The sequence below is a fragment of the Aegilops tauschii genome, chromosome 5 (assembly GCF_002575655.3).
Source record: "Aegilops tauschii subsp. strangulata cultivar AL8/78 chromosome 5, Aet v6.0, whole genome shotgun sequence".
Classification (NCBI taxonomy): domain Eukaryota; kingdom Viridiplantae; phylum Streptophyta; class Magnoliopsida; order Poales; family Poaceae; genus Aegilops; species Aegilops tauschii.
The window spans coordinates 377,347,235-377,370,030 of record NC_053039.3 but is presented as its reverse complement, the minus strand read 5'-3'; the positions used below and the strand labels follow the sequence as shown (position 1 = coordinate 377,370,030).

The 22,796-nt window shown below is 42.9% G+C and overlaps 2 protein-coding genes across 2 annotated transcripts; one reads left to right on the top strand and one right to left on the bottom strand.

Annotated features, from left to right (window-relative positions):
- The first annotated feature begins 277 nt into the window (after window positions 1-277).
- On the top strand, window positions 278-1,791 carry LOC109777712 (uncharacterized). The gene has a single exon (XM_020336289.3). The coding sequence runs from the start codon at window positions 415-417 to the stop codon at window positions 988-990; it is 576 nt and encodes a 191-aa protein (XP_020191878.1). The 5' UTR covers window positions 278-414; the 3' UTR covers window positions 991-1,791.
- Window positions 1,792-2,413: 622 nt separating this feature from the next.
- Window positions 2,414-6,309, bottom strand: LOC109777720 (uncharacterized). The gene is made up of 5 exons (XM_020336294.4): window positions 6,139-6,309; window positions 5,936-6,055; window positions 4,698-4,801; window positions 3,080-3,134; window positions 2,414-3,005 (listed from the first exon to the last, which is right to left on the bottom strand). The coding sequence occupies exons 2-5, from the start codon at window positions 5,980-5,982 to the stop codon at window positions 2,789-2,791; spliced, it is 423 nt and encodes a 140-aa protein (XP_020191883.1). The 5' UTR covers window positions 5,983-6,055; window positions 6,139-6,309; the 3' UTR covers window positions 2,414-2,788.
- Between the last annotated feature and the right edge of the window lie 16,487 nt (window positions 6,310-22,796).

The window sequence follows — 22,796 nt, the reverse complement described above, 5'->3', positions numbered from 1 at the left end:
CTTGGGAAAGCAAAGGTTAACTGATGGAGGATTAGTTTATAGCGGGCATAGCATTGTTTTGGATATAGTTGGCCCCGAAAGGAGAAAGGTGGTGGTGGTGTGTGTGCGCGCCTCATGGCCTTGTACCAAATCGACAAGGCGAAAGCCGCGAAACTCTAGAAAAAACAATGGACAGAGAGAGAAGATGGCTTCTCCCTCTGGACTGAGGCAAGCAGGCAGAGCCGCCTTGGCTGCCAGGCTATAAAAGGAAGGCCCTCGCACCAACCCGGCCATTGCCTCCTCCGCTCACCCAGAGCTAGTTAAGCAGCAAGCAAGCCCGTCGAGAAGCGAAACCGAGCCACGACCATCTGCTTTCTGGCTCCTAATAAGCCCAGCTCTCTCCACTCCCCATCGATTTCCACCGATCAAGCGACCATGCTTCACCATTACCACCATGGCGAAGTGGCCAGCCTGCACTGCCTCTCGCCCCCTAACCCGCCGTTCCACACCCACTATCACCACCCCGGCATGATCGCCGCCAGCATGACGCCCCCTCCGCCCTTCCACTTCTCACCGGCAGCCTATGAGTATGAGGACGAGCCTATCCTGCAGGAAGCGCTGGCTGCCATCGGCGATAACAGCCCGCCCGGCTCCGGCGGGGCTGATGACATCCATGGCCAGGTGCTGGCTTCAGCGGCGGAGGAGGAGCGGAGGCGGCGGAGGATGGTGTCCAACCGCGAGTCGGCGAGGCGGTCGCGCATGCGCAAGCAGCGGCAGCTCAGCGAGCTGTGGGCGCGGGTGGCGCACCTCCGCGGCGCCAACCGCCGCCTCCTCGACGAGCTCAACCGCGCAATGAGGAGCTGCGGCGACGTCCGCCGCGACAACGACCGGCTCGGCGCCGAGAAGGCCGAGCTGGAGGCCAGGCTCGAGCAGCTCATGCAGCAAGCACAACAGAGCAACAACGCCTCCTCAGAGCCATGCGAGAAAAACACCACTGCCGCTGCTGAATAAACCATTCTTATCTTCTCATTTTAACTACCAGGATCGTTAATTATTACTGTAGTATACTCAAATAAGGCGTGCGTTGAGGGGTTTGATCGGCTTAATCGTTTCTTAATTTTATTAAGACTGGGGTAATAATACATACCCTTAGCTACGTACTACTACTGCCCATTACTGTCATCTTTTTTGGCAAGGTGCAAGTGGCTAGATGAATATGGATTGGGTGTTACTGACGAGTTGCCGTCAGTGGACAAATTATAGTGCAACATGATCATACGGATGATGAAACAAGAAACCGCTCGAAACCAGTGTGGAATGAGAAACCATACAATACCATTGGTTTCTTCTTCCAAAGAAAAAAAAGTCACTTTCCACTGATAATGATGTGGTGACTGACGAGTGGACTAATGGCCTGTACTTGCAACAAAGCTGTATTTCCATGAAAAACAGGGGACCAGATTGTTTGGATTAATTCATGTTATCTTGAGTCCCAAAAAATTCGGTGACTGTGTGTCTGAGAGTCGAGACAAACCAGAGCCTTGTTTTAACTTCAGCGGAAAAATCTATAAGCTAAATTATGAAATTGCTTAAATCTGAAACAAAAGCTAAACTCCCCTAAAAAACAAAGCTAAATGATCTCACGCAAATAAGGAACTGATAACAAGGCTTACGTACCAAATCCAGTGAGCTCATGGAAGATTTAGATATCCCAAATCAGGGTATAAAACAGTTTTGCATCATTATGCGCCCGCCGCCTTTTCAGTAGCAAGTCTCGAAGATACAAAATCCTAAACAAAAGTGCGCAGACTCTTGAATCAAAAAACAAAAGTCAAATTTGTATGTAGGTGCCAATATTTAATATGAAAATTATGCAGTAACATGGCAGAGAATATAGAACCAAAAAACCATACCAAAATAGACAGGATTCAGGTGCATTGCAAATCTGCAGTTGGCAAGCTGTCATCAAATCAAGCGTCCAAGCCTGCGTGAGCGTGTGAATACAAAACGGAAAGGCATGGACCAGTGCGAGGTGCTCACGTCACAGGGACCCTGCAAAAGTGACCTGAATTGCTTCAAAAAGCAAGAGCTTTGGCACATAATATACTTACATGGGTTCGGTGGACAGCCGGGGACAAGCACAATATACTGTCTTTGCGGTGGTGATGATGGAGCTATCATCTAACAGGACAAGAACAGGAAGGAACTGCATTACCTCAAAAAGCTGTTTAAATAGAGTTAACTTTCGGATGTTGCCTATGTATATCCAGTTCTGTCTATGGTTATGTAGATAAGAATAATTGCTAGCTCAGTGCACAGGTAAATCAGGGAAAGGAAAAGGCAAGTGTTCAAATTTAGACATAAACAAGAGATGAAGGGTGTTCAACGAAGACCCGAGATGAAGAATAGAAAACATTACAGTGAAATGTGAATATCACCACCATCCGCATGCTTCCCATTTGGATATCACAAAATTAAATTCAAAGTGCATAGTGCAATCATTGTTCGCAACAAATGCTGTTGAAAAAGGATTCGATGAAATGAATCTAGCATCGCCTAACATGCAGGGCAGGTTATTTTTAAAAGATAACCTGCATGCCTCAGGTAGCATATACCTTAAGAAGACTTAAGGCAACAAATTGTTCACAACAGATGCTGCTGAAACTGGTTCAATGAAATGAATCAAGCATCGCCGACATACATCTGCTGGACAGATTTTTATTATATGATAACTTGCATGCTTCGGGTTGTTGCATGTCTTCAGGCTTGAGAAGAACATACAACAACCAACTAGCCTGCTGTTATCCCATCAGGTCTCCTTGGATGCCTGTCTCTTGCCAGGTGTTAGATTGTTTTCTGTTGCTAAAACACCTGCATTATTCTTTGGTGAAGCTTCAGCTACCACAGATGGAGAATCGTTCTTGGCAGAGGAATCTACTGCTGAAGATGGAGAATCCCTCCTCTCATGGCTCTTCTTTTCTCGGAGAAAATTTACCGGGTTCGCGTACGAACTTGTACATGGCCACCTACAAACGAACAATGGAGATGAATGCTATATTCAACTTTGAGATATTTACACAAAAGCACACAGAAAACACACCTACTTGAACGGATGGTTTCACCTTCAACAATAGTTTCTTCTTCAAAGATTTTTCCTATAAACACAACAAAGATGAGGAACTGAACGTTGACATGGTTTAATAGCAAAAAGAAGGGCCAACTTGTACTTAATAATAATCAGGAAATGTGAACATAATTATCAGTCATTTACACAAGTTTGCAGACTAGCTGCTGTACCAGTGTTCACTACTGAGTCCTGAAAAAGGCAAATATGCAAATTGACCTAAAAGACCACCTCAGTAATGAGATGTCCCATTCCATAAAGTCACTTCTTTTATCCTCTTTTCCCCTGAGAATTCATTTAAGTAGGAGTCTGCTAGTGGACACTAGTAAAGTATATGGGAATTCAAAAAGGAAATGGCAGCTTATCAGAAAATGTGAGCATAAAGTATGTAACTATTCTTAATAATTTTCATTAGTATGTTCCCATAACCATAGAACCATAGTGCTTCAACATGTTGATCGAGTCACTTGTTAAATAAAAGGATCAATTCATAAAGTGTAAGCAATAACCATATACCATGACCATGACTACTCAATGCTGAATTGCTGACTAAGTAACATGGCCCCATACTAAGAAACAAATGGATCATTGTCAATATGGAGTGACAAACTAGGCATGAAGATCAAATATAGCATGTACTTGTGCATAAATAATTACAATCAAAGTTCATAGCATATATGAAAAATATCATGTGGGAGATATCATTCATTGGCAAAAAACATAGCCGCGGACCCATGGCTCTTGACTTCTTGTTGAAACTTAGGGTTACTGGTAGTAAGTTAGCTAATTGAACAATTAAAATGTAACCTTTGGTAGAGATATTTCAAAATAATGGATCAGATTTTCAGTTATTGATATCTGGCTGACATGTGAATGAAAACGCGCAAGTTATTTCCTTATTACCAGGCAGCTGAACAGCAAGACAGGCCGTATTTTTTCATTTACAATACGAACCAAGTAACTCACTCGAAATCAGATGAGCTTAAATCAACCCTGCCTCTACATACTTGGAAGTCGTACATTAGAAAATAAATAAGTAGAAACATCATTATATTTTGAGAGCAACCATCAAGATACGACGCCTGACGCAGAGGTTGTGTGCTTATTGGTATGGAGCTCTGACCCCAAGGCTTGCGGTATTTAAAATTCTGGTAGATGTTGATTAGAAACCATGTTTTTATTGACGCGATGAAACCTGAATGTTTTTCAATTCAACATGTACTACGTAATGTCCCGTCGCCCACTTAATACAATGATATAACTGGATTTAGAAGGCGTAAAATTTGCAACAGAATTCTGCCCTTAACTTAATTGTGGAGCAGATAGCAACTAATATGTAGGATGCTTTTTGTCCTACCCACACTGAAGAAAACTTAAACAATACAACTATGAGGTTTAATTCCTTCTACTTATTTCATCCTTTTTTTTAAAAGCAACTTGATACATTGTGAACAAATGGCAACTGCTACAAGACCAGATGAAAAGAATGGCCTATCTGACATCAAAACAAGTTAAAAAAAGTACAGAATACTAGGTGATTAAATCTAAAAAGGTGAATCTATTTAATGCATGAAGATGAAGACTTCAGAAGTACCTCCGTCAAAAGCCTTATTAGAGAAGTATTTGGCCTTAATGCGGGCTGCAAGTTCAGCTTGGTATCTGTTTACCTTCTGTTCATGCTCCTCGATTTTCGACTTACTGCACATGAGAATGCCAAGAACTTACTATCATGTTTCATGATATCTTACAGCAACAACGAGAAGAAGATAAATTCTGTAACAAATAAGTAACTGTGTTCTGTCAAGGATGGGCAAACATGTAGATGTTCAAAATTCATGATCAATTTGGCCCTGAGGTGACGTGGAAGTATCGATTTGTCTTTTTCGAAGCCCATGTGTATTTAGTTTGTCTAAGACTTTTAACGGTGCGAGATTCCCGATATAAAAGGTTCAAATATTTACGGCAAAGAAAATAGTAGATGGAATGGAGGTGGCATGTTCAGATTAATTAGGATATAAAGAAAGTACATGACTGTCTGAAACATAAGAACCAAAGCCTCCTTCATTCTGTCATTGTTTTGCCTTATTATTCTAGCCCTAGGTCTAGTAAAGTTATATGCCACTTCTTCTCCCAAAAAGAAGTAGTATGGCACTTCCACTCGCAAAAAAGAAGCGATATGCCATTTCAAATGATAGTAAACCATAACATCTGAGTGACTCGAAACTAAGTCCAGCACAGACCTACGGAATGGTATCTGCAAGCAAAAATGCAGGCTGTCCTTTTTCAGAAGATAGATTCAACTTCACAACTATATCATTTGTGTTCAAAATAATCTGCGCTTACAATTTATTGTCAGGGAAACAATTTACCACGTTACTCTTTTCTCTCGAAAAACAAAGCTTGTGTCTCGATGCATTGATAGAATGAATATTAATTACAAGCCTAAGAGTAGGCCGAAACAACCGGCCACTCAAGACAAAACCGCGTCGAACGGCTGACAGACACTCGTCACAACTGACATCAAATGCATTCTATCCTCATTCACCATGTTACTCCTACCTATCCAAAATTGTAAAAATTAACTTCTCCAGCATGGGTTTTATCTACAATTGTTTATGTACATCTGAATACTGAAGGATCAAAATTGAACAAAACATAAAGCGCATAGGCACGAAGTCTAAAATGGCATCCTTCGTGTTCTCTAGAGAACCCCATATGCTGAAGTGGAAAAAGCAAACTTGGAGGAAAACCATAAAACTGAATGGTGTGCTCCCCCCGTTGTGCACAAAGAACATTGGCGGTTTCAGACATTAAAAGGCAAAATTGACTCACCCCACTGCATCCATTGCAGTTGCAGGTTCGGACTTGACGGTGAGCATGGTTCCTCTCAGTGCCCAGCGGAACGCGGCGGAACCTCTTGGAAGGTCAGCTGCCAGGCGAGCCCGCAAGAAACTGAACGCGTCGGAGAAAAATGAACACTCGGATTGCCGCGAAACAGAACGCGAGCCAGTTAGGGTTCGTCACCACAAACCTACCGAATCACTCCACGCCAGTCCAGTGCAACGGGGGAGAAGAAGCCGACGGCGGGGCTGATGGGGAGAAATTTCTCTGGGGTGGCGAGCTTCGGCGGAAGGGGGTGAGGGGAGCGCTGTCGCGGAGGGCAGGGGAGGCGGACTGGAGGGTGGGGAAGGCCGAAGGGGAGCGAGGGAAAGTCCAAGGGTTAACTTTCTTTTTTTTGAGACACGTCCAAGAGTTAACTGGGAACTCGCTTGACTATAGCTGGCCAAATGGGCCGTGCCAACCATGCCGGCCCGCGAGCACGCCCGGCACGGCCAACCATGGGCCAGGCACGGCACAGACTAAACGGGCCGGGCCCGGCATGCGGCACGCCCTGGGCCATGCTTGGGCTGCTAGGCTGAGCACACGGGCCGGCACGGCACGGCCTGATTATCTTTTTTTATATATCTCTATATGGCCAACACGTAAAAATAGACTAAAAACGTCCAGTGCGCCAAAATAGCAGGCATACTAGTGGGCCTGGCGTGCCGGTGGGCCGGCCCGATTAGTAGCTGGGCCGTGCCTGGGCTGCAGGGTGCAGCAGGCGGGCCGGCATGTCCCATATAATAATCGTGCCTCGGCGGGCCGGGTCGTGCCAGGCACGATTAGGATAGGCCGGGCTGGGCCGGCCCGTTTGGCCAGCTATGCGCTTGACCCTTTATGAATTTGGTGGGCCCTTCTGGCCAGACTAGCAGCATCGTCAATGAGGTCGCGTTTCTTTCTGTTTCCAACGGTGTACTCGAAAATGGTAAGGTCAAAAAATGAACGACGTAAATGGTAAAGAGTAAAGTGCCAGCAAGGTGTATGCGCTTATTCTTTACTCTATTTTGTTTAAATTGGCAATTTGTTATTAAATACATTAATGTTATTACAGCTTTCATCCCCATTGTATTATAGATGCGTGTTAAACTCTGAAAATCATAAAATAAATCTTTAGATTTGTTTTTCAAAACTACAAGCATTAAGCAAAAATCTCAACATTCGGAACTTGAAGCATATTACGCGCATGCAGTAGAAATCACGAAGATCGAAATTTGGATCCATGGAAAAACGCTACCTCAAGGATGGAATGCAATCGGCCGTCGACGCCACTACTTGCGCGACGTCGTCCTTGCTCCTTCGTGGCAGGTTTCTTGTGGAGTAGTGGGAGATCGAGGCTCCAGGGGCATCCAGCGCCAGCACCACCTGTCTATGAAGGGGAAGGGCGCCGCCGCTGCTCTTCCCGCCCCGCCATTGCTCTTCCCATGATGAGGTGGGCGTGACATGGAGAAACTTGAATGGGAGATCGGGGCCTCGGCAAGTAGTAGCCCCTGGACGAAGAAGAAGAACTGGGATAGAGGCTGGATGGGGTCGCGGCGGAGGGTTTGCTCGAGCAGTCCCGGGTTCACTCTCACCCTTGTCCGGTAAAAGCGGTCTATTTACGGTGGAGGATGGGGGAATCTGGGCTTGAGTTGAGTCGTGCTAGTTTGTACGGTACCCATTTACGGTCCAGTATAACCAAACATGTTTATGAGAATCTAGTAACAATGTAATTGAATGACGGGTAAGAAAAGTTTGAACAGAACATGTTCCAAACGTTCTTGGGTGTGAGACACAAAGAGGCGAACACAAGTAGACAAGACGCCCAAGAGTAACGAAGGAACTCAAATATGTACCCAACATTTTGAGAACATGGGAACAAAAAAAGATATATTAAAACATCAACATGCTAGATTGTACCAGAAACCAAAAACATCATTTGTAGAGGAGAATCATTTGGATACCTCACAGGAAACGAGCAAATAAAGGTACTAGTGTTTGATTGGCAAGAAAAGGACAAAAAAGTACATTGGAACTTTCAAAGGATTTTTCCACCGAGCTACCGAAGTATCCTGACCATCCCTCCTCATCGCCGATGGAACCAATGTGGGAGGCGGCCCCGCCTCTCCTTCCTTCGCATAGACATGCCATCGGAGGTGGTCGGGTTCGGTTGGCCTGAAAACGGATTGGGGGTAGAAGCGTGAAAAAGAGCCGTCTAAGGACGACAAAGCAGAAGCGCGGATAAACAAAATATGAAATACATAACCAGAGAGGAATTTCCCAGTCTGGGAATGGTAATGCATGGGACACATGAGTACACATGGCCATCCTTCACTCCAAAGCATGATGACACTCAAAAGTGGGGGTGGAGAAGGCCGAAGGGAAGTGAAAGCGAGTTAGGGAGTCAACTCAGAACTCGCTTGACCCTCTATGAATTTGGTGGGCTAGACTGGCGGCACCAGGATGAGGTCGTGTTTCATTCTGTTTCCAACGGCGTATTCATAAATGGTAAGGTCAAAAAAGGAAACATGTAGTATCTATACTTACTATTAAACAAGCGAACTTTATCTTTCTTAAGGCCACTCCGCAAGTGTACCCAGCCTGATAACTATCGTCAAATTATCCCAGCAAATCACATGCATATAATAGTCAAGATTAATCGAATCTGATATTGTGATTGTACCTAGCAATTAACAACGGCGGACGGTTACTCTGCCAAATATGTGTTCCGTGGAAAACGTAATCCGCTCTTCTCGGAGCAATCAAACCCCCAAAGCACTCTTCTCTGGCCTTCCTTCCATGTCCTCACACCCTCCCCAGGGTTGGATCGCCGCCGCCAGCCTATAGTCGTTGGATCGAGGGCAGCCTACGGTCGCCGGATTGAGGGCACAACTCTCTTCTCCGGCTGCCCCTGACGCCAACCCACCACGCTACGTCTACCGGGCCGACGACGGCCAAGACAGAAGTCCAACGTGCGGTGCAGGAATGAGGAGCTTGATGGGGCCGAGCTGGGCTTCGAACAAGGCAAGGCGGTAGTCCACACTGATACGTCTCCAACGTATCTATAATTTTTGATTGTTCCATGCTGTTTTATTATCAATCTTGGATGTTTTATAATCATTTTATAGTCATTTGATATCATTTTTGGGTACTAACCTATTGACATAGTGCCAAGTGCCAGTTGAAGTTTTTTTCCATGTTTTTTACATCACAGGAAATCAATATCAAACGGAGTCCAAATGCCACGAAACTCCACGGTGATTTTTTATGGGCCAGAAGGAAGATTTTGGGCCCTGGTTGCACCTGGGGGGTGCCCCGAGGGGGGCACAACCCACCAGGGCGCGCCAGGAGGCCCAGGCGCACCCTGGTGGGTTGTGCCCCCCTCGTGTGCCCCCCGAACCGCCTCTTTGCTCTATAAATACCATAATATTCCAGAAACCCTAGAAGAAGCGTCGAAATATTCATCCAACCGCCGCAGAGTCCAGAACCACCAGATCCAATCTAGGCACCATCACGGAGGGGTTCACCACTTCCATTGGTGCCTCTCCGATGATGCGTGAGTAGTTCTTTGTAGACCTTCGGGTCCGTAGTTAGTAGCTAGATGGCTTTCTCTCTCTCTCTCTCTCTCTCTCTCTCTCTCTCTCTCTCGCTGAATTCTCAATACAAAGGTCTCTTGAAGATCCATATGATGTAACTCTTTTGCGGTGTGTTTGTTGGGATCTGATGAGCTTTGAGTTTATGATCAGTCATATCTTTTATATCCATGAAAGTTATTTGAGTTTCTTTGATCTCTTATAGCCTCGTATTTCTTCTCCGATATTTGGGTTTTGTTTGGCCAACTTGATCTATTTATCTTGCAATGGGAAGAGGTGCCCGGTAGTGGGTTCGATCTTACGGTGCTTGATCCCAGTGACAGAAGGGGAACCGACACGTATGTATCGTTGCTACTAAGGATAAAAAGACGAGATCTATATCTACCGCCATATAGATAAACGGATCTTGTCTACATCATGTCATTGTTCTTATTGCATTACTCCGTTTTTCCATGAACCTAATAGACTGGATGCATGCTGGATAGCGGGCGATGTGTGGAGTAATAGTAGTAGATGCAGGCAGGAGTCGGTTTACTAATCTTGGACGTGATGCCTGTGTAATGATCATTGCCTGGATATCGTCATGAGTATTTGAAGTTCTATCAATTGCCCAACAGTAATTTGTTTACCCACCGTTTGCTATTTTTCTCGAGAGAAGCCACTAGTCAAACCTACGGCCCCGGGGTCTTCTTTCTCATATATTTGCCTTGCGATCTCTTTTCCTTTGCATTTTTATTCAGATCTATTAAACCAAAAAATACCAAAATACCTTGCTGCATTTTATCTTTATTTATTTTATTTGGCGTTCAATCTATCAATCTACTACAATTTACCTCACGTCCACTTGCCTATCTTGAGGCGCGGTACCATGGAAGGGATTGACAACCCCTTTAACTCGTCGGGTTGCGAGGTGTTGTTGTTTGTGTGCAGGTGCTGTTTACGTTGTGTTGCCTGGTTCTCCTACTGGTTCGATACCTTGGTTTCATAACTGAGGGAAATACTCTACCGTCGCTGTGCTACATCATCCCTCCCTCTCCGGGGAAATACCGACGTAGTTCCAGCTGCCATCAAGGAGAATTTCTAGCGCCGTTGCCGGGGAGGATCAAGTCAAGATAGTCCCCCGTCAACTTGCCAATTTCTGGCGCCGTTGCCGGGGAGGATCTTCAACATAACCAGGTTCTTAATCACAAATCTCATCTCCTTGCAATTTATATTATTTGCCATTTGCCTCTAGTTTTTCTCTCTCCCACTTTACAAAAATGTGTCGTTTTATTCGCCTCTCTTTTTCCGTTTGCCATTTTCTCGTCAGACCTATTCTCTGCTTGCAATCATGAGTGATTTCGGCATGGCACCAAAAGATGACGGCTTGACCCCTAAGATGGGACGTACGGGCAATCTGGATGCTAAAACTTTTATCTTGGGGCAAGGGAACATTATGGGAAAAGAACGTATCCAATTTCAATTTTGTTGGGAATCTAAGTCTTGATGATGCCCCTATACTTAAAACTACTAGATATTATGCGGATGCTATTTCAGCACTAGTTCTGAAACTTGAAAGTAAATTTATTCATACTCATCCTACTTTGCAAAGATTTTTTTGAGCTCCCCGTCCTAGGGCTAAAAAGTTGGCCACTCTCGTTCTTATGAATGAGTTTGACTACATAATTCGGGAAGCTAGAGAAATCTTTGACATTTATGATATGAATCGTGAAAAACCTGTGATAGATGAAATTCTCTATAATAGTGACTATGCTTTGAGACATTTGCTTGGGGATAATAAGATCTTTGGTGAGAATCTTAAAAAGGAGGTCCCCGTTCTAGAAACAATCCAACAAGTTTTTAATAATGTTAATCAACACTACTCTTGAATTGTTGCGGGAAATCAAAGGGGTTATGATGAAAACCAACTAAGGAATGCTAAAGTTTCCATGGATAATATGTTTTATGTTGTGTTTACAAAACCCCATGATGAAAACACTTCTAAGAAAACTAAGAAGAACAAAGATGACAAAACTTAGATCCTTGCTTTATGCCTAGCTAAGGGCGTAAAACTATAGCGCTTGTTGGGAGGCAACCCAATGAATAAAATTCATTTTTGCTTTTTTGCTTTCTGTTCTTGAGTGTTAGCATGATTATGCTACTGTTATGATTGTGTTTTTATGTTTTAATTAGTGTTTGTGCCAAGTAAATCCTTTAGGATCTTCTTGGGTGATAGTTGTTTGATCTTGCTGAAAAAGACAGAAACTTTGCGCTCACGAAAATAATTTTCATAAATCACATAAAAGAGCTTTTGCCCTGATTCTTTTTGCAAAAGATTAATATACAAATTACCCTGTTCGTCCTAATTTGGTAGAATTTTTGGAGTTCCAGAAGTATTCGCAAAAGTCAAATTACTACAGACTATTCTGTTTTGACAGATTCTGTTTTCTTTGTGTTGTGTGCTTATTTTGATGGCTCTATGATTTTCTTTGATGAGTTTTTGCCATAGAAAAGTTGGAATACAGTAGATATAATACAAAAATAAAATATGAATTGGTTTGACACATCACTTATGAAGGAAATATGCCCTAGAGGCAATAATAAAGTTATTATTTATTTCCTTATATCATGATAAATGTTTATTATTCATGCTAGAATTGTATTAACCGGAAACATAATACATGTGTGAATACATAGACAAACATAGTGTCACTAGTATGCCTCTACTTGACTAGCTCGTTGATCAAAGATGGTTGAGTTTCCTAGCCATGGACATGAGTTGTCATTTGATTAACGGGATCACATCATTAGGAGAATGATGTGATTGACTTGACCCATTCCGTTAGCTTAGCACTTGATCGTTTAGTATGTTGCTATTGCTTTCTTCATGACTTATACATGTTCCTATGACTATGAGATTATGCAACTCCCGTTTACCGGAGGAACACTTTGTGTGCTACCAACCGTCACAATGTAACTGGGTGATTATAAAGGTGCTCTACAGGTGTCTTCGAAGGTACTTGTTGAGTTGGCGTATTTTGAGATTAGGATTTGTCACTCCGATTGTCGGAGAGGTATCCCTGGGCCCTCTCGGTAATGCACATCACTATAAGCCTTGCAAGCAATGTGACTAATGAGTTAGTTGCGGGATGATGCATTACGTAACGAGTAAAGAGACTTGCCGGTAACGAGATTGAACAAGGTATTGAGATACCGACGATCGAATCTCGGGCAAGTAACATACCGATGAAAAAGGGAACAACGTATGTTGTTATGCGGTTTGACCGATAAAGATCTTCGTAGAATATGTGGGAGCCAATATGAGCATCCAGGTTCCGCTATTGGTTATTATCCGGAGACGTGTCTCGGTCATGTCTACATAGTTCTCGAACCCGTAGGGTCCGCACGCTTAAAGTTCGATGACGATCGGTATTATGAGTTTATGTGTTTTGATGTACCGAAGGCAGTTCGGAGTCCCGGATGAGATCGGGGACATGACGAGGAGTCTCGAAATGGTCGAGACGTAAAGATCGATATATTGGACGACTATATTCGGACATCGGAAAGGTTCCGAGTGATTCGGGTATTTTTCGGAGTACCGGAGAGTTACGGGAATTCGCCGGGGAGTATATGGGCCTTATTGGGCTTTAGGGGAAAGAGAGAGGGGAGGCTGCGCCCCCCCCCAAGGCTTAGTCCAAATTGGACTAGGGGGAGGGGCGGCGCCCCCTCCTTCCTTCTCTTCTCTTTTCCCTTTCCTTCTCTCCTACTCCTACTACTTGGAAGGGCTCCTAGTTCTACTAGGAAAGGGGGAATCCTACTCCCGGTGGGAGTAGGACTCCCCTAGGGCGCGCCATAGAGAGGGCCGGCCCTCCCCCTCCTCCACTCCTTTATATACGGGGAGGGGGCACCCCATAGACACAACAATTGATCTCTTGAACTCTTAGCCGTGTGCGGTGCCCCCCTCCACCATATTCCACCTCGGTCATATCGTAGCGGTGCTTAGGCAAAGCCCTGCGTCGGTAGCAACATCATCACCGTCATCACGCCGTCGTGCTGACGGAACTCTCCCGTGAAGCTCTGCTGGATCGGAGTTCGCGAGACGTCATCGAGCTGAACGTGTGCTGAACTCGGAGGTGTCGTACGTTCGGTACTTGGATCGGTCGGATCGTGAAGACGTACGACTACATCAACCGCGTTGTGCTAACGCTTCCGCTTTCGGTCTATGAGGGTACGTAGACACACTCTCCCCTCTCGTTGCTATGCATCATCATGATCTTGCGTGTGCGTAGGATTTTTTTTGAAATTACTACGTTCCCCAACAGTGGCATCCGAGCCAGTTTTATGCGTAGATGTTATATGCACGAGTAGAACACAAGTGAGTTGTGGGCGATACAAGTCATACTGCTTACCAGCATGTCACACTTTGGTTCGGCGGTATTGTTGGATGAAGCGGCCCGGACCGACATTACGCGTACGCTTACGTGAGACTGGTTCTACCGACGTTCTTTGCACACAGGTGGCTGGCGGGTGTCAGTTTCTCCAACTTTAGTTGAACTGAGTGTGGCTACGCCCGGTCCTTGAGAAGGTTAAAACAGCACTAACTTGACGAACTATCGTTGTGGTTTTGATGCGTAGGTAAGAACGGTTCTTGCTCAGCCCATAGCAGCCACGTAAAACTTGCAACAACAAAGTAGAGGACGTCTAACTTGTTTTTGCAGGGCATGTTGTGATGTGATATGGTCAAGGCATGATGCTATATTTTATTGTATGAGATGATCATGTTTTGTAACCAAGTTATCGGCAACTGGCAGGAGCCATATGGTTGTCGCTTTATTGTATGCAATGCAATCGCCCTGTAATTGCTTTACTTTATCACTAAGCGGTAGCGATAGTCGTAGAAGCAATAGTTGGCGAGACGACAACGATGCTACGATGGAGATCAAGGTGTCGTGCCGGTGACGATGGTGATCATGACGGTGCTTCGGAGATGGAGATCACAAGCACAAGATGATGATGGCCATATCGTATCACTTATATTAATTGCATGTGATGTTTATCCTTTATGCTTCTTATTTTGCTTTGATTGACGGTAGCATTATAAGATGATCTGTCACTAAATTTTAAGATAAAAGTGTTCTCCATGAGTATGCATCGTTGCCAAAGTTTGTCGTGCCGAGACACCACGTGATGATCGACTGTGATAAGCTCTACGTTCATCTACAACGGGTGCAAGCCAGTTTTGCACACGCAGAATACTCGGGTTAAACTTGACGAGCCTAGCATATGCAGATATGGCCTCGGAACACTGAGACCGAAAGGTCGAGCGTGAATCATATAGTAGATATGATCAATGCTACCTCTTGAGCACTGCGTTGGTTTTCCCTTGAAGAGGAAAGGGTGATGCAGCAAAGTAGCGTAAGTATTTCCCTCAGTTTTTGAGAACCAAGGTATCAATCCAGTAGGAGGCTACGCGCGAGTCCCTCACACCTACACAAACAAATAAATCCTCGCAACCAACGCGATAAGGGGTTGTCAATCCCTACACGATCACTTACGAGAGTGAGATCTGATAGATATGATAGGATAATATTTTGGTACTTTTGTGATAAAGATGCAAAGTAAAGAAAGCAAAATAAAAACGGCAAAAGAAATAGCTTGTTGACGGGAGATTAATATGATGGAAAATAGACCCGGGTCCATAGGTTTCACTAGTGGCTTCTCTCAAGAGCATAAGTGTTTTACGGTGGGTGAACAAATTACTGTTGAGCAATTGACAGAATTGAGCATAGTTATGAGAATATCTAGGTATGATTATGTATATAGGCATCACGTCCGAGACAAGTAGACCGACTCCTGCCTGCATCTACTACTATTATCCACACATCGACCGCTATCCAGCATGCATCTAGAGTATTAAGTTCATAAGAACAGAGTAACGCTTTAAGCAAGATGACATGATGTAGAGGGATAAATTCATGCAGTATGATAAAAACCCCATCTTGTTATCCTCGATGGCAACAATACAATACGTGCCTTGCTGCCCCTACTGTCACTGGGAAAGGACACCGCAATATTGAACCCAAAGCTAAGCACTTCTCCCATTGCAAGAAAGATCAATCTAGTAGGCCAAACCAAACTGATAATTTGAAGAGACTTGCAAAGATAACCAATTATACATAAAAGAATTCAGAAGATTCAAATATTGTTCATAGATAAACTTGATCATAAACCCACAATTCATCGGTCTCAACAAACACACCGCAAAAGAAGATTACATCGAATAGATCTCCATGAGAGATGGGGAGAACATTGTATTGAGATCCAAAAAGAGAGAAGAAGCCATCTAGCTAATAACTATGGACCCGAAGGTCTGAGGTAAACTACTCACACTTCATCGGAGAGGCTATGGTGTTGATGTAGAAGCCCTCCGTGATCGATGCCCCCTCCGGCGGAGCTCCGGTACAGGCCCCAAGATGGGATCTCGTGGGTACAGAAGGTTGCGGCGGTGGAATTAGGTTTTTGGCTCTATATCTGATCGTTTGGGGGTACATAGGTATATATAGGAGGAAGGAGTACGTCGGTGGAGCAACGTGGGGCCCACGAGGGTGGAGGGCGTGCCTAGGGGGATAGGCGCGCCCCCTACCTTGTGGCTTCCTGCTTGATTTCTTGATGTAGGGTCCAAGTCCTCTGGATCATGTTCGTTCCGAAAATCACGTTCCCGAAGGTTTCATTCCGTTTGGACTCCATTTGATATTCTTTTTCTGCGAAACTCTGAAATAGGCAAAAAACAACAATTCTGGGCTGGGCCTCTGGTTAATAGGTTAGTCCCAAAAATAATATAAAAGTGAATAATAAAGCCCAATAATGTCCAAAACAGAAGATAATATAGCATGGAGCAATCAAAATTATAGATACGTTGCAGACGTATCAATCAACATAGTGATGTTCACCATTGAAAACTACTCTATCTCACGTGATGATCGGACATGGTTTAGTTGATTTGGATCACGTGATCACTTAGATGATTAGAGGGATGTCTATCTAAGTGGGAGTTCTTAAGTAATATGATTAATTAAACTTAAATTTATCATGAACTTAGTACCTGATAGTATTTTGCTTGTCTATGTTAATTGTAGATAGATGCCCCGTGCTGTTGTTCCGTTGAATTTTAATGCGTTCCTTGAGAAAGCAAAGTTGAAAGATGATGGTAGCAAACTTGAGGATTATCCTCATTGCTACACAGAAGAATTACGTCCTGGAAGCACCGCCGGGTGCCAGGCCTGCTGCTGATGCAACTGACGACGTTAAGAACGTTTGGCAGGGAAAAGCTGATGACTACTCAATAGTTCAGTGTGCCATGCTTTACGGCTTAGAACCGGGACTTCAACGACGTTTTGAACGTCATGGAGCATATGAGATGTTCCAGGAGTTGAAGTTAATATTTCAAGCAAATGCCCGGATTGAGAGATATGAAATCTCCAATAAGTTCTATAGCTGTAAGATGGAGGAGAATAGTTCTGTCAGTGAAAATATACTCAAAATGTCTGGGTATAACAATCACTTGATTCAACTGGGAGTTAACCTTCCGGATGATAGTGTCATTGACAGAATTCTTCAATCACTGCTGATACGTCCATTTTGCATCATGCTTTTATATCGATATTTATTGCATTATGGGCTGTTATTACACGTTATGTCACAATACTTATGCCTATTCTCTCTTATTTTACAAGGTTTACATGAGGAGGGAGAATGCCGGCAGCTGGAATGCTGGGCTGGAAAAGGAGCAAATATTAGAGACCTATTCTGCACAACTCCAAAAGTCCTGAAACTCCACGAAAGTTATTTTTGGAAATAATAAAAAATATTGAGCGGAAGAAGTACGTCAGAGGGGGCCCCACCTGGCCACGAGGGTGGGGGGCGCGCCCCCTGCCTCGTGGGCCCCCTGTTGGCTCTCCGGTGGCCATCTTCTGCTATATGAAGTCTTTCGTCAAGGGAAAAATCATAAGCAACCTTTCGGGACGAGACTCCGCCGCCACGAGGCGGAACCTTGGCGGAACCAATCTAGGGCTCCGGCAGAGCTGTTCTGCCGGGGACACTTCCCTCCGGGAGGGGGAAATCATCGCCATCATCATCACCAACACTCCTCTCATCGGGAGAGGGCAATCTCCATCAACATCTTTCACCAGCACCATCTCCTCTCAAAACCCTAGTTCATCTCTTGTATCCAATTCTTGTCTCCAAGTCTGGGATTGGTACTAGTAGGTTGCTAGTAGTGTTGATTACTCCTTGTAGTTGATGCTAGTTGGTTTATTTGGTGGAAGATCATATGGTCAGATCCTATATGCATATTAATACCCCTCTGATTATGAACATGAATATGCTTTGTGAGTAGTTACGTTTGTTCCTGAGGACATGGGAGAAGTCTTGCTATTAGTAGTCATGTGAATTTGCTATTCGTTCGATATTTTGATGAGATGTATGTTGTCTAGCCTCTAGTGGTGTTATGTGAACATCGACTACATAACACTTCACCATTATTTGGGCCTAGAGGAAGGCATTGGGAAGTAATAAGTAGATGATGGGTTGCTAGAGTGACAGAAGCTTAAACCCTAGTTTATGCGTTGCTTCGTAAGGGGCTGATTTGGATCCATATGTTTCATGCTATGGTTAGGTTTACCTTAATACTTTTGTTGTAGTTGCGGATGCTTGCAATAGAGGTTAATCATAAGTGGGATGCTTGTTCAAGTAAGAACAGCACCCAAGCACCGGTCCACCCACATATCAAATTATCAAAGTACCGAACGCGAATCATATGAACGTGATGAAAACTAGCTTGACGATAATTCCCATGTGTCCTCGGGAGCGCTTTTCTCTATATAAGAGTTTGTCCAGGCTTGTCCTTTGCTACAAAAAGGATTGGGCCACCTTGCTGCACTTTATTTACTTTTGTTACTTGTTGCTCGTTACAAATTATCCTATCACAAAACTATCTGTTACCACTTATTTCAGTACTTGCAGAGAATACCTTGCTGAAAACCGCTTATCATTTCCTTCTGCTCCTCGTTGGGTTCGACACTCTTACTTATCGAAAGGACTACGATAGATCCCCTATACTTGTGGGTCATCAAGACTCTTTTCTGGCGCCGTTGCCGGGGAGTGAAGCGCCTTTGGTAGGTGGAATTTGGTAAGGAAAAATTTATATAGTGTGCTGAAATTTACTGTCACTTGTTACTATGGAAAGTAATCCTATGAGGGGCTTGTTCGGGGTATCTTCACCCCGACCAGTAGAGCAAAGAGTTGCTCCTCAACCTACTGAACCTACTGAAAATGAAAATGTTCCCTTTGAAGTTCCGTCGGGTATGTTAGAAAAACTGCTAGCTAATCCTTTTGTAGGAGATGGAACAAAGCATCCTGATGAGCACCTAATATATGTGGATGAAGTTTGTGGATTATTTAAGCTTGCAGGTATACCCGGTGATGTTGTTAGAGGAAGGTCTTCCCTTTATCTTTGAAGGGAGATGCATCGACATGGTATAGGCTATGTGATGATACGAGATCATGGAACTATAAACGATTGAAATTGGAATTTCATCAGAAATTTTATCCTATGCATCTTGTTCATCGTGATCGCAATTATATATATAATTTTTGGCCTCACGAAGGAGAAAGCATCGCTCAAGCTTGGGGGAGGCTTAAATCAATGTTATATTCATGCCCCAATCATGAGCTCTCAAGAGAAATAATTCTTCAAAGTTTTTATGCTCGGCTTTCTCGTAATAATCAATCCATGCTCGATACTTCTTGTGCTGGCTCTTTTATGATGAAGACTATTGAATTCAAATGGAATTTATTGGATAGAATTAAACGCAACTTTGAAGATTGGGATCTCGACGAAGGTAAGGAGTCAGGTATGACACCTAAGTTTGATTGTGTTAAATCTTTTATGGATACCGATGTTTTTCGTAAATTTAGCACTAAATATGGACCTGACTCTGATATAGTAGCTTCTTTCTATGAATCCTTTGCTACTTATGTTGATCTCCCCAAGGAGAAGTGGTTTAAATATCATCCTCCCATAGAAGTAAAAGTAGATGCACCTATTAAAGTTGAAGAAAAGACTATCACTTATAATGGTCCTATTGTTCCTACTTCTTATGTTGAGAGACCACCTTTCCCTGTTAGGATAAAGGATCATGCTAAAGCTTCAACTGTGGTTCGTAAAAGCAATATTAGAACTTATACACCTCCTGAGCAAGTTAAAGTTGAACCTAATATTGCTATTGTTAAAGATCTCTTGGCTGATAATATTGATGGGCATGTTATTTATTTCTGCGGTGAAACTGCTAGAATTGCCAAACATTGTGCTAAAGATAAACATAGACCTGTGGTAGGCATGCCTATTATTTCTGTTAAAATAGGAGATCATTGTTATCATGGCTTATGTGATATGGGTGCTAGTGCTAGTGCTATACCTCATGACATATACAAAGAAATTATGCATGAAATTGCACCTGCTGAGATAGAAGGTATTGAGGTTACCATCAAACTTGCTAATAGAGATACAATATCACCCATTGAAATTGTTAGAGATGTTGAAGTCTTGTGTGGGAAAACTAAATATCCTGCTGATTTTCTTGTTCTTGGTTCCCCACAAGATAGCTTTTGTCCCATTATATTTGGTAGACCCTTCTTGAACACAGTCAATGCTAGGATAGACTGCGAAAAGAATGTTGTTACTATTGGCTTGGGTGATATGTCTCATGAGTTTAATCTCTCTAAATTTAGTAGACAACACCGTGAAGAAGAATTACCTAGTAAGGATGAAATTATTGGTCTTGCTTCTATTGCCGTACCTCCTAGTGATCCTTTAGAACAATATTTGCTAGACCATGAAAATGATATGTTCATGAATGAAAGAAGGGAAATAGATGAAGTATTCTTTAAACAGGAACCTATCCTGAAACACAATTTGCCTATTGAAATCCTAGGGGATCCTCCTCCACCCAAGGGTGATCCCGTGTTTGAGCTTAAACCGTTGCCTGATAGTCTTAAATATGCTTATCTTGTTGAGAAAAAGATATATCCTGTTATTATTAGTGCTAACCTTTCAGAGCATGAAGAAGAGAGATTATTGAAAACTCTGAAGAAGCACCGAGCTGCTATTGGATATACTCTTGATGATCTTAAGGGCATTAGTCCCACTCTATGTCAACATAAAATAAATTTGGAAGAAGATGCCAAACCAGTTCGTGATCATCAACGACGGCTGAATCCTAAGATGAAAGAAGTGGTAAGAAAGGAAAGACTAAAGCTCCTTGAGGCAGGTATAATTTATCCCGTTGCTGATAGTCAGTGGGTAAGTCTTGTCCATTGTGTCCCTAAGAAGGGAGGTATTACTGTCGTTCCTAATGATAAAGATGAATTGATTCTGCAAAGAATTATTACAGGTTATAGGATGGTAATTGATTTTGGCAAATTAAATAAGGCTACTAAAAAGGATCATTACCCCTTACCTTTTATCGATCAAATGCTAGAAAGATTATCCAAACATACACATTTTTGCTTTCTAGATGGTTATTCTGGCTTCTCTCAAATACCTGTGTCAGCCAATGATCAATCAAAGACTACTTTTACTTGCCCTTTTGGTACTTTTGCTTATAGACGTATGCCTTTTGGTTTATGTAATGCACCTTCTACCTTTCAAAGATGCATGATGGCTATATTCTCTGACTTTTGTGAAAAGATTTGCGAGGTTTTGATGGACGATTTCTCCGTCTACGGATCCTCTTTTGATGATTGCTTGAGCAACCTTGATCGAGTTTTGCAGAGATGTGAAGAAACTAATCTTGTCTTGAATTGGGAAAAGTGCCACTTTATGGTTAATGAAGGTATTGTCTTGGGGCATAAAGTCTCTGAAAGAGGTATTGAGGTTGATAAAGCCAAGGTTGATGCTATTGAAAAGATGCCATGTCCTAAGGACATCAAAGGTATAAGAAGTTTCCTTGGTCACGCCGGATTTTATAGGAGGTTCATTAAGGACTTCTCAAAAATTTCTCGGCCTTTGACTAATTTATTACAAAAAGATATACCATTTGTCTTTGATGATGATTGTGTAGAAGCATTTGAAATACTTAAGAAAGCATTGATCTCTGCACCTATTGTTCAGCCACCTGATTGGAATTTACCCTTTGAAATTATGTGTGATGCTAGTGATTATGCTATAGGTGCTGTTCTAGGGCAAAGAGTTGATAAGAAATTAAATGTTATTCAATATGCTAGTAAGACTCTAGACAATGCTCAAAGAAATTATGCTACTACTGAAAAAAATTCTTAGCAGTTGTATTTTCTTGTGATAAGTTCAGACCTTATATGTTGACTCTAAAATAACTATTCACACGGATCATGCTGCTATTAAATATCTTATGGAAAAGAAAGATGCTAAGCCTAGACTTATTAGATGGGTTCTCTTGCTACAAGAATTTGATTTGCATATTGTTGATAGAAAGGGAGCTGAGAACCCCGTTGCAGACAACTTGTCTAGGTTAGAAATGTTCTTGATGACCCACTACCTATTGATGATAGCTTTCCTGATGAGCAATTAAATTTCATAAATGCCTCTCGTACTACTCCATGGTATGCTGATTATGCTAATTATATTGTTGCTAAATTTATACCACCTAGTTTCACATACCAGCAGAAGAAAAAGTTTTTCTATGATTTGAGACATTACTTTTGGGATGACCCATATCTTTATAAGGAAGGAGTAGATGGTGTTATTAGACGTTGTGTACCTGAGCATGAACAGGAACATATCCTACGCAAGTGTCACTCCAAGGCTTATGGAGGGCACCACGCTGGAGATAGAACTGCACATAAGGTATTGCAATCTGGTTTTTATTGGCCTACTCTCTTCAAGGATGCCCGTAAGTTTGTCTTATCTTGTGATGAATGCCAAAGAATTGGTAATATTAGTAGACGTCAAGAAATGCCTATGAATTATTCACTTGTTATTGAACCATTCGATGTTTGGGGCTTTGATTATATGGGACCTTTTCCTGCCTCTAATGGATACACACATATTTTAGTTGTTGTTGATTACGTTACTAAGTGGGTAGAAGCTATTCCAACTAGTAGTGCTGATCATAACACTTCTATCAAGATGCTTAAAGAAGTTATTTTTCCGAGGTTTGGAGTCCCTAGATATTTAATGACTGACGGTGGTTCACATTTTATTCATGGTGCTTTCCGTAAAATGCTTGCTA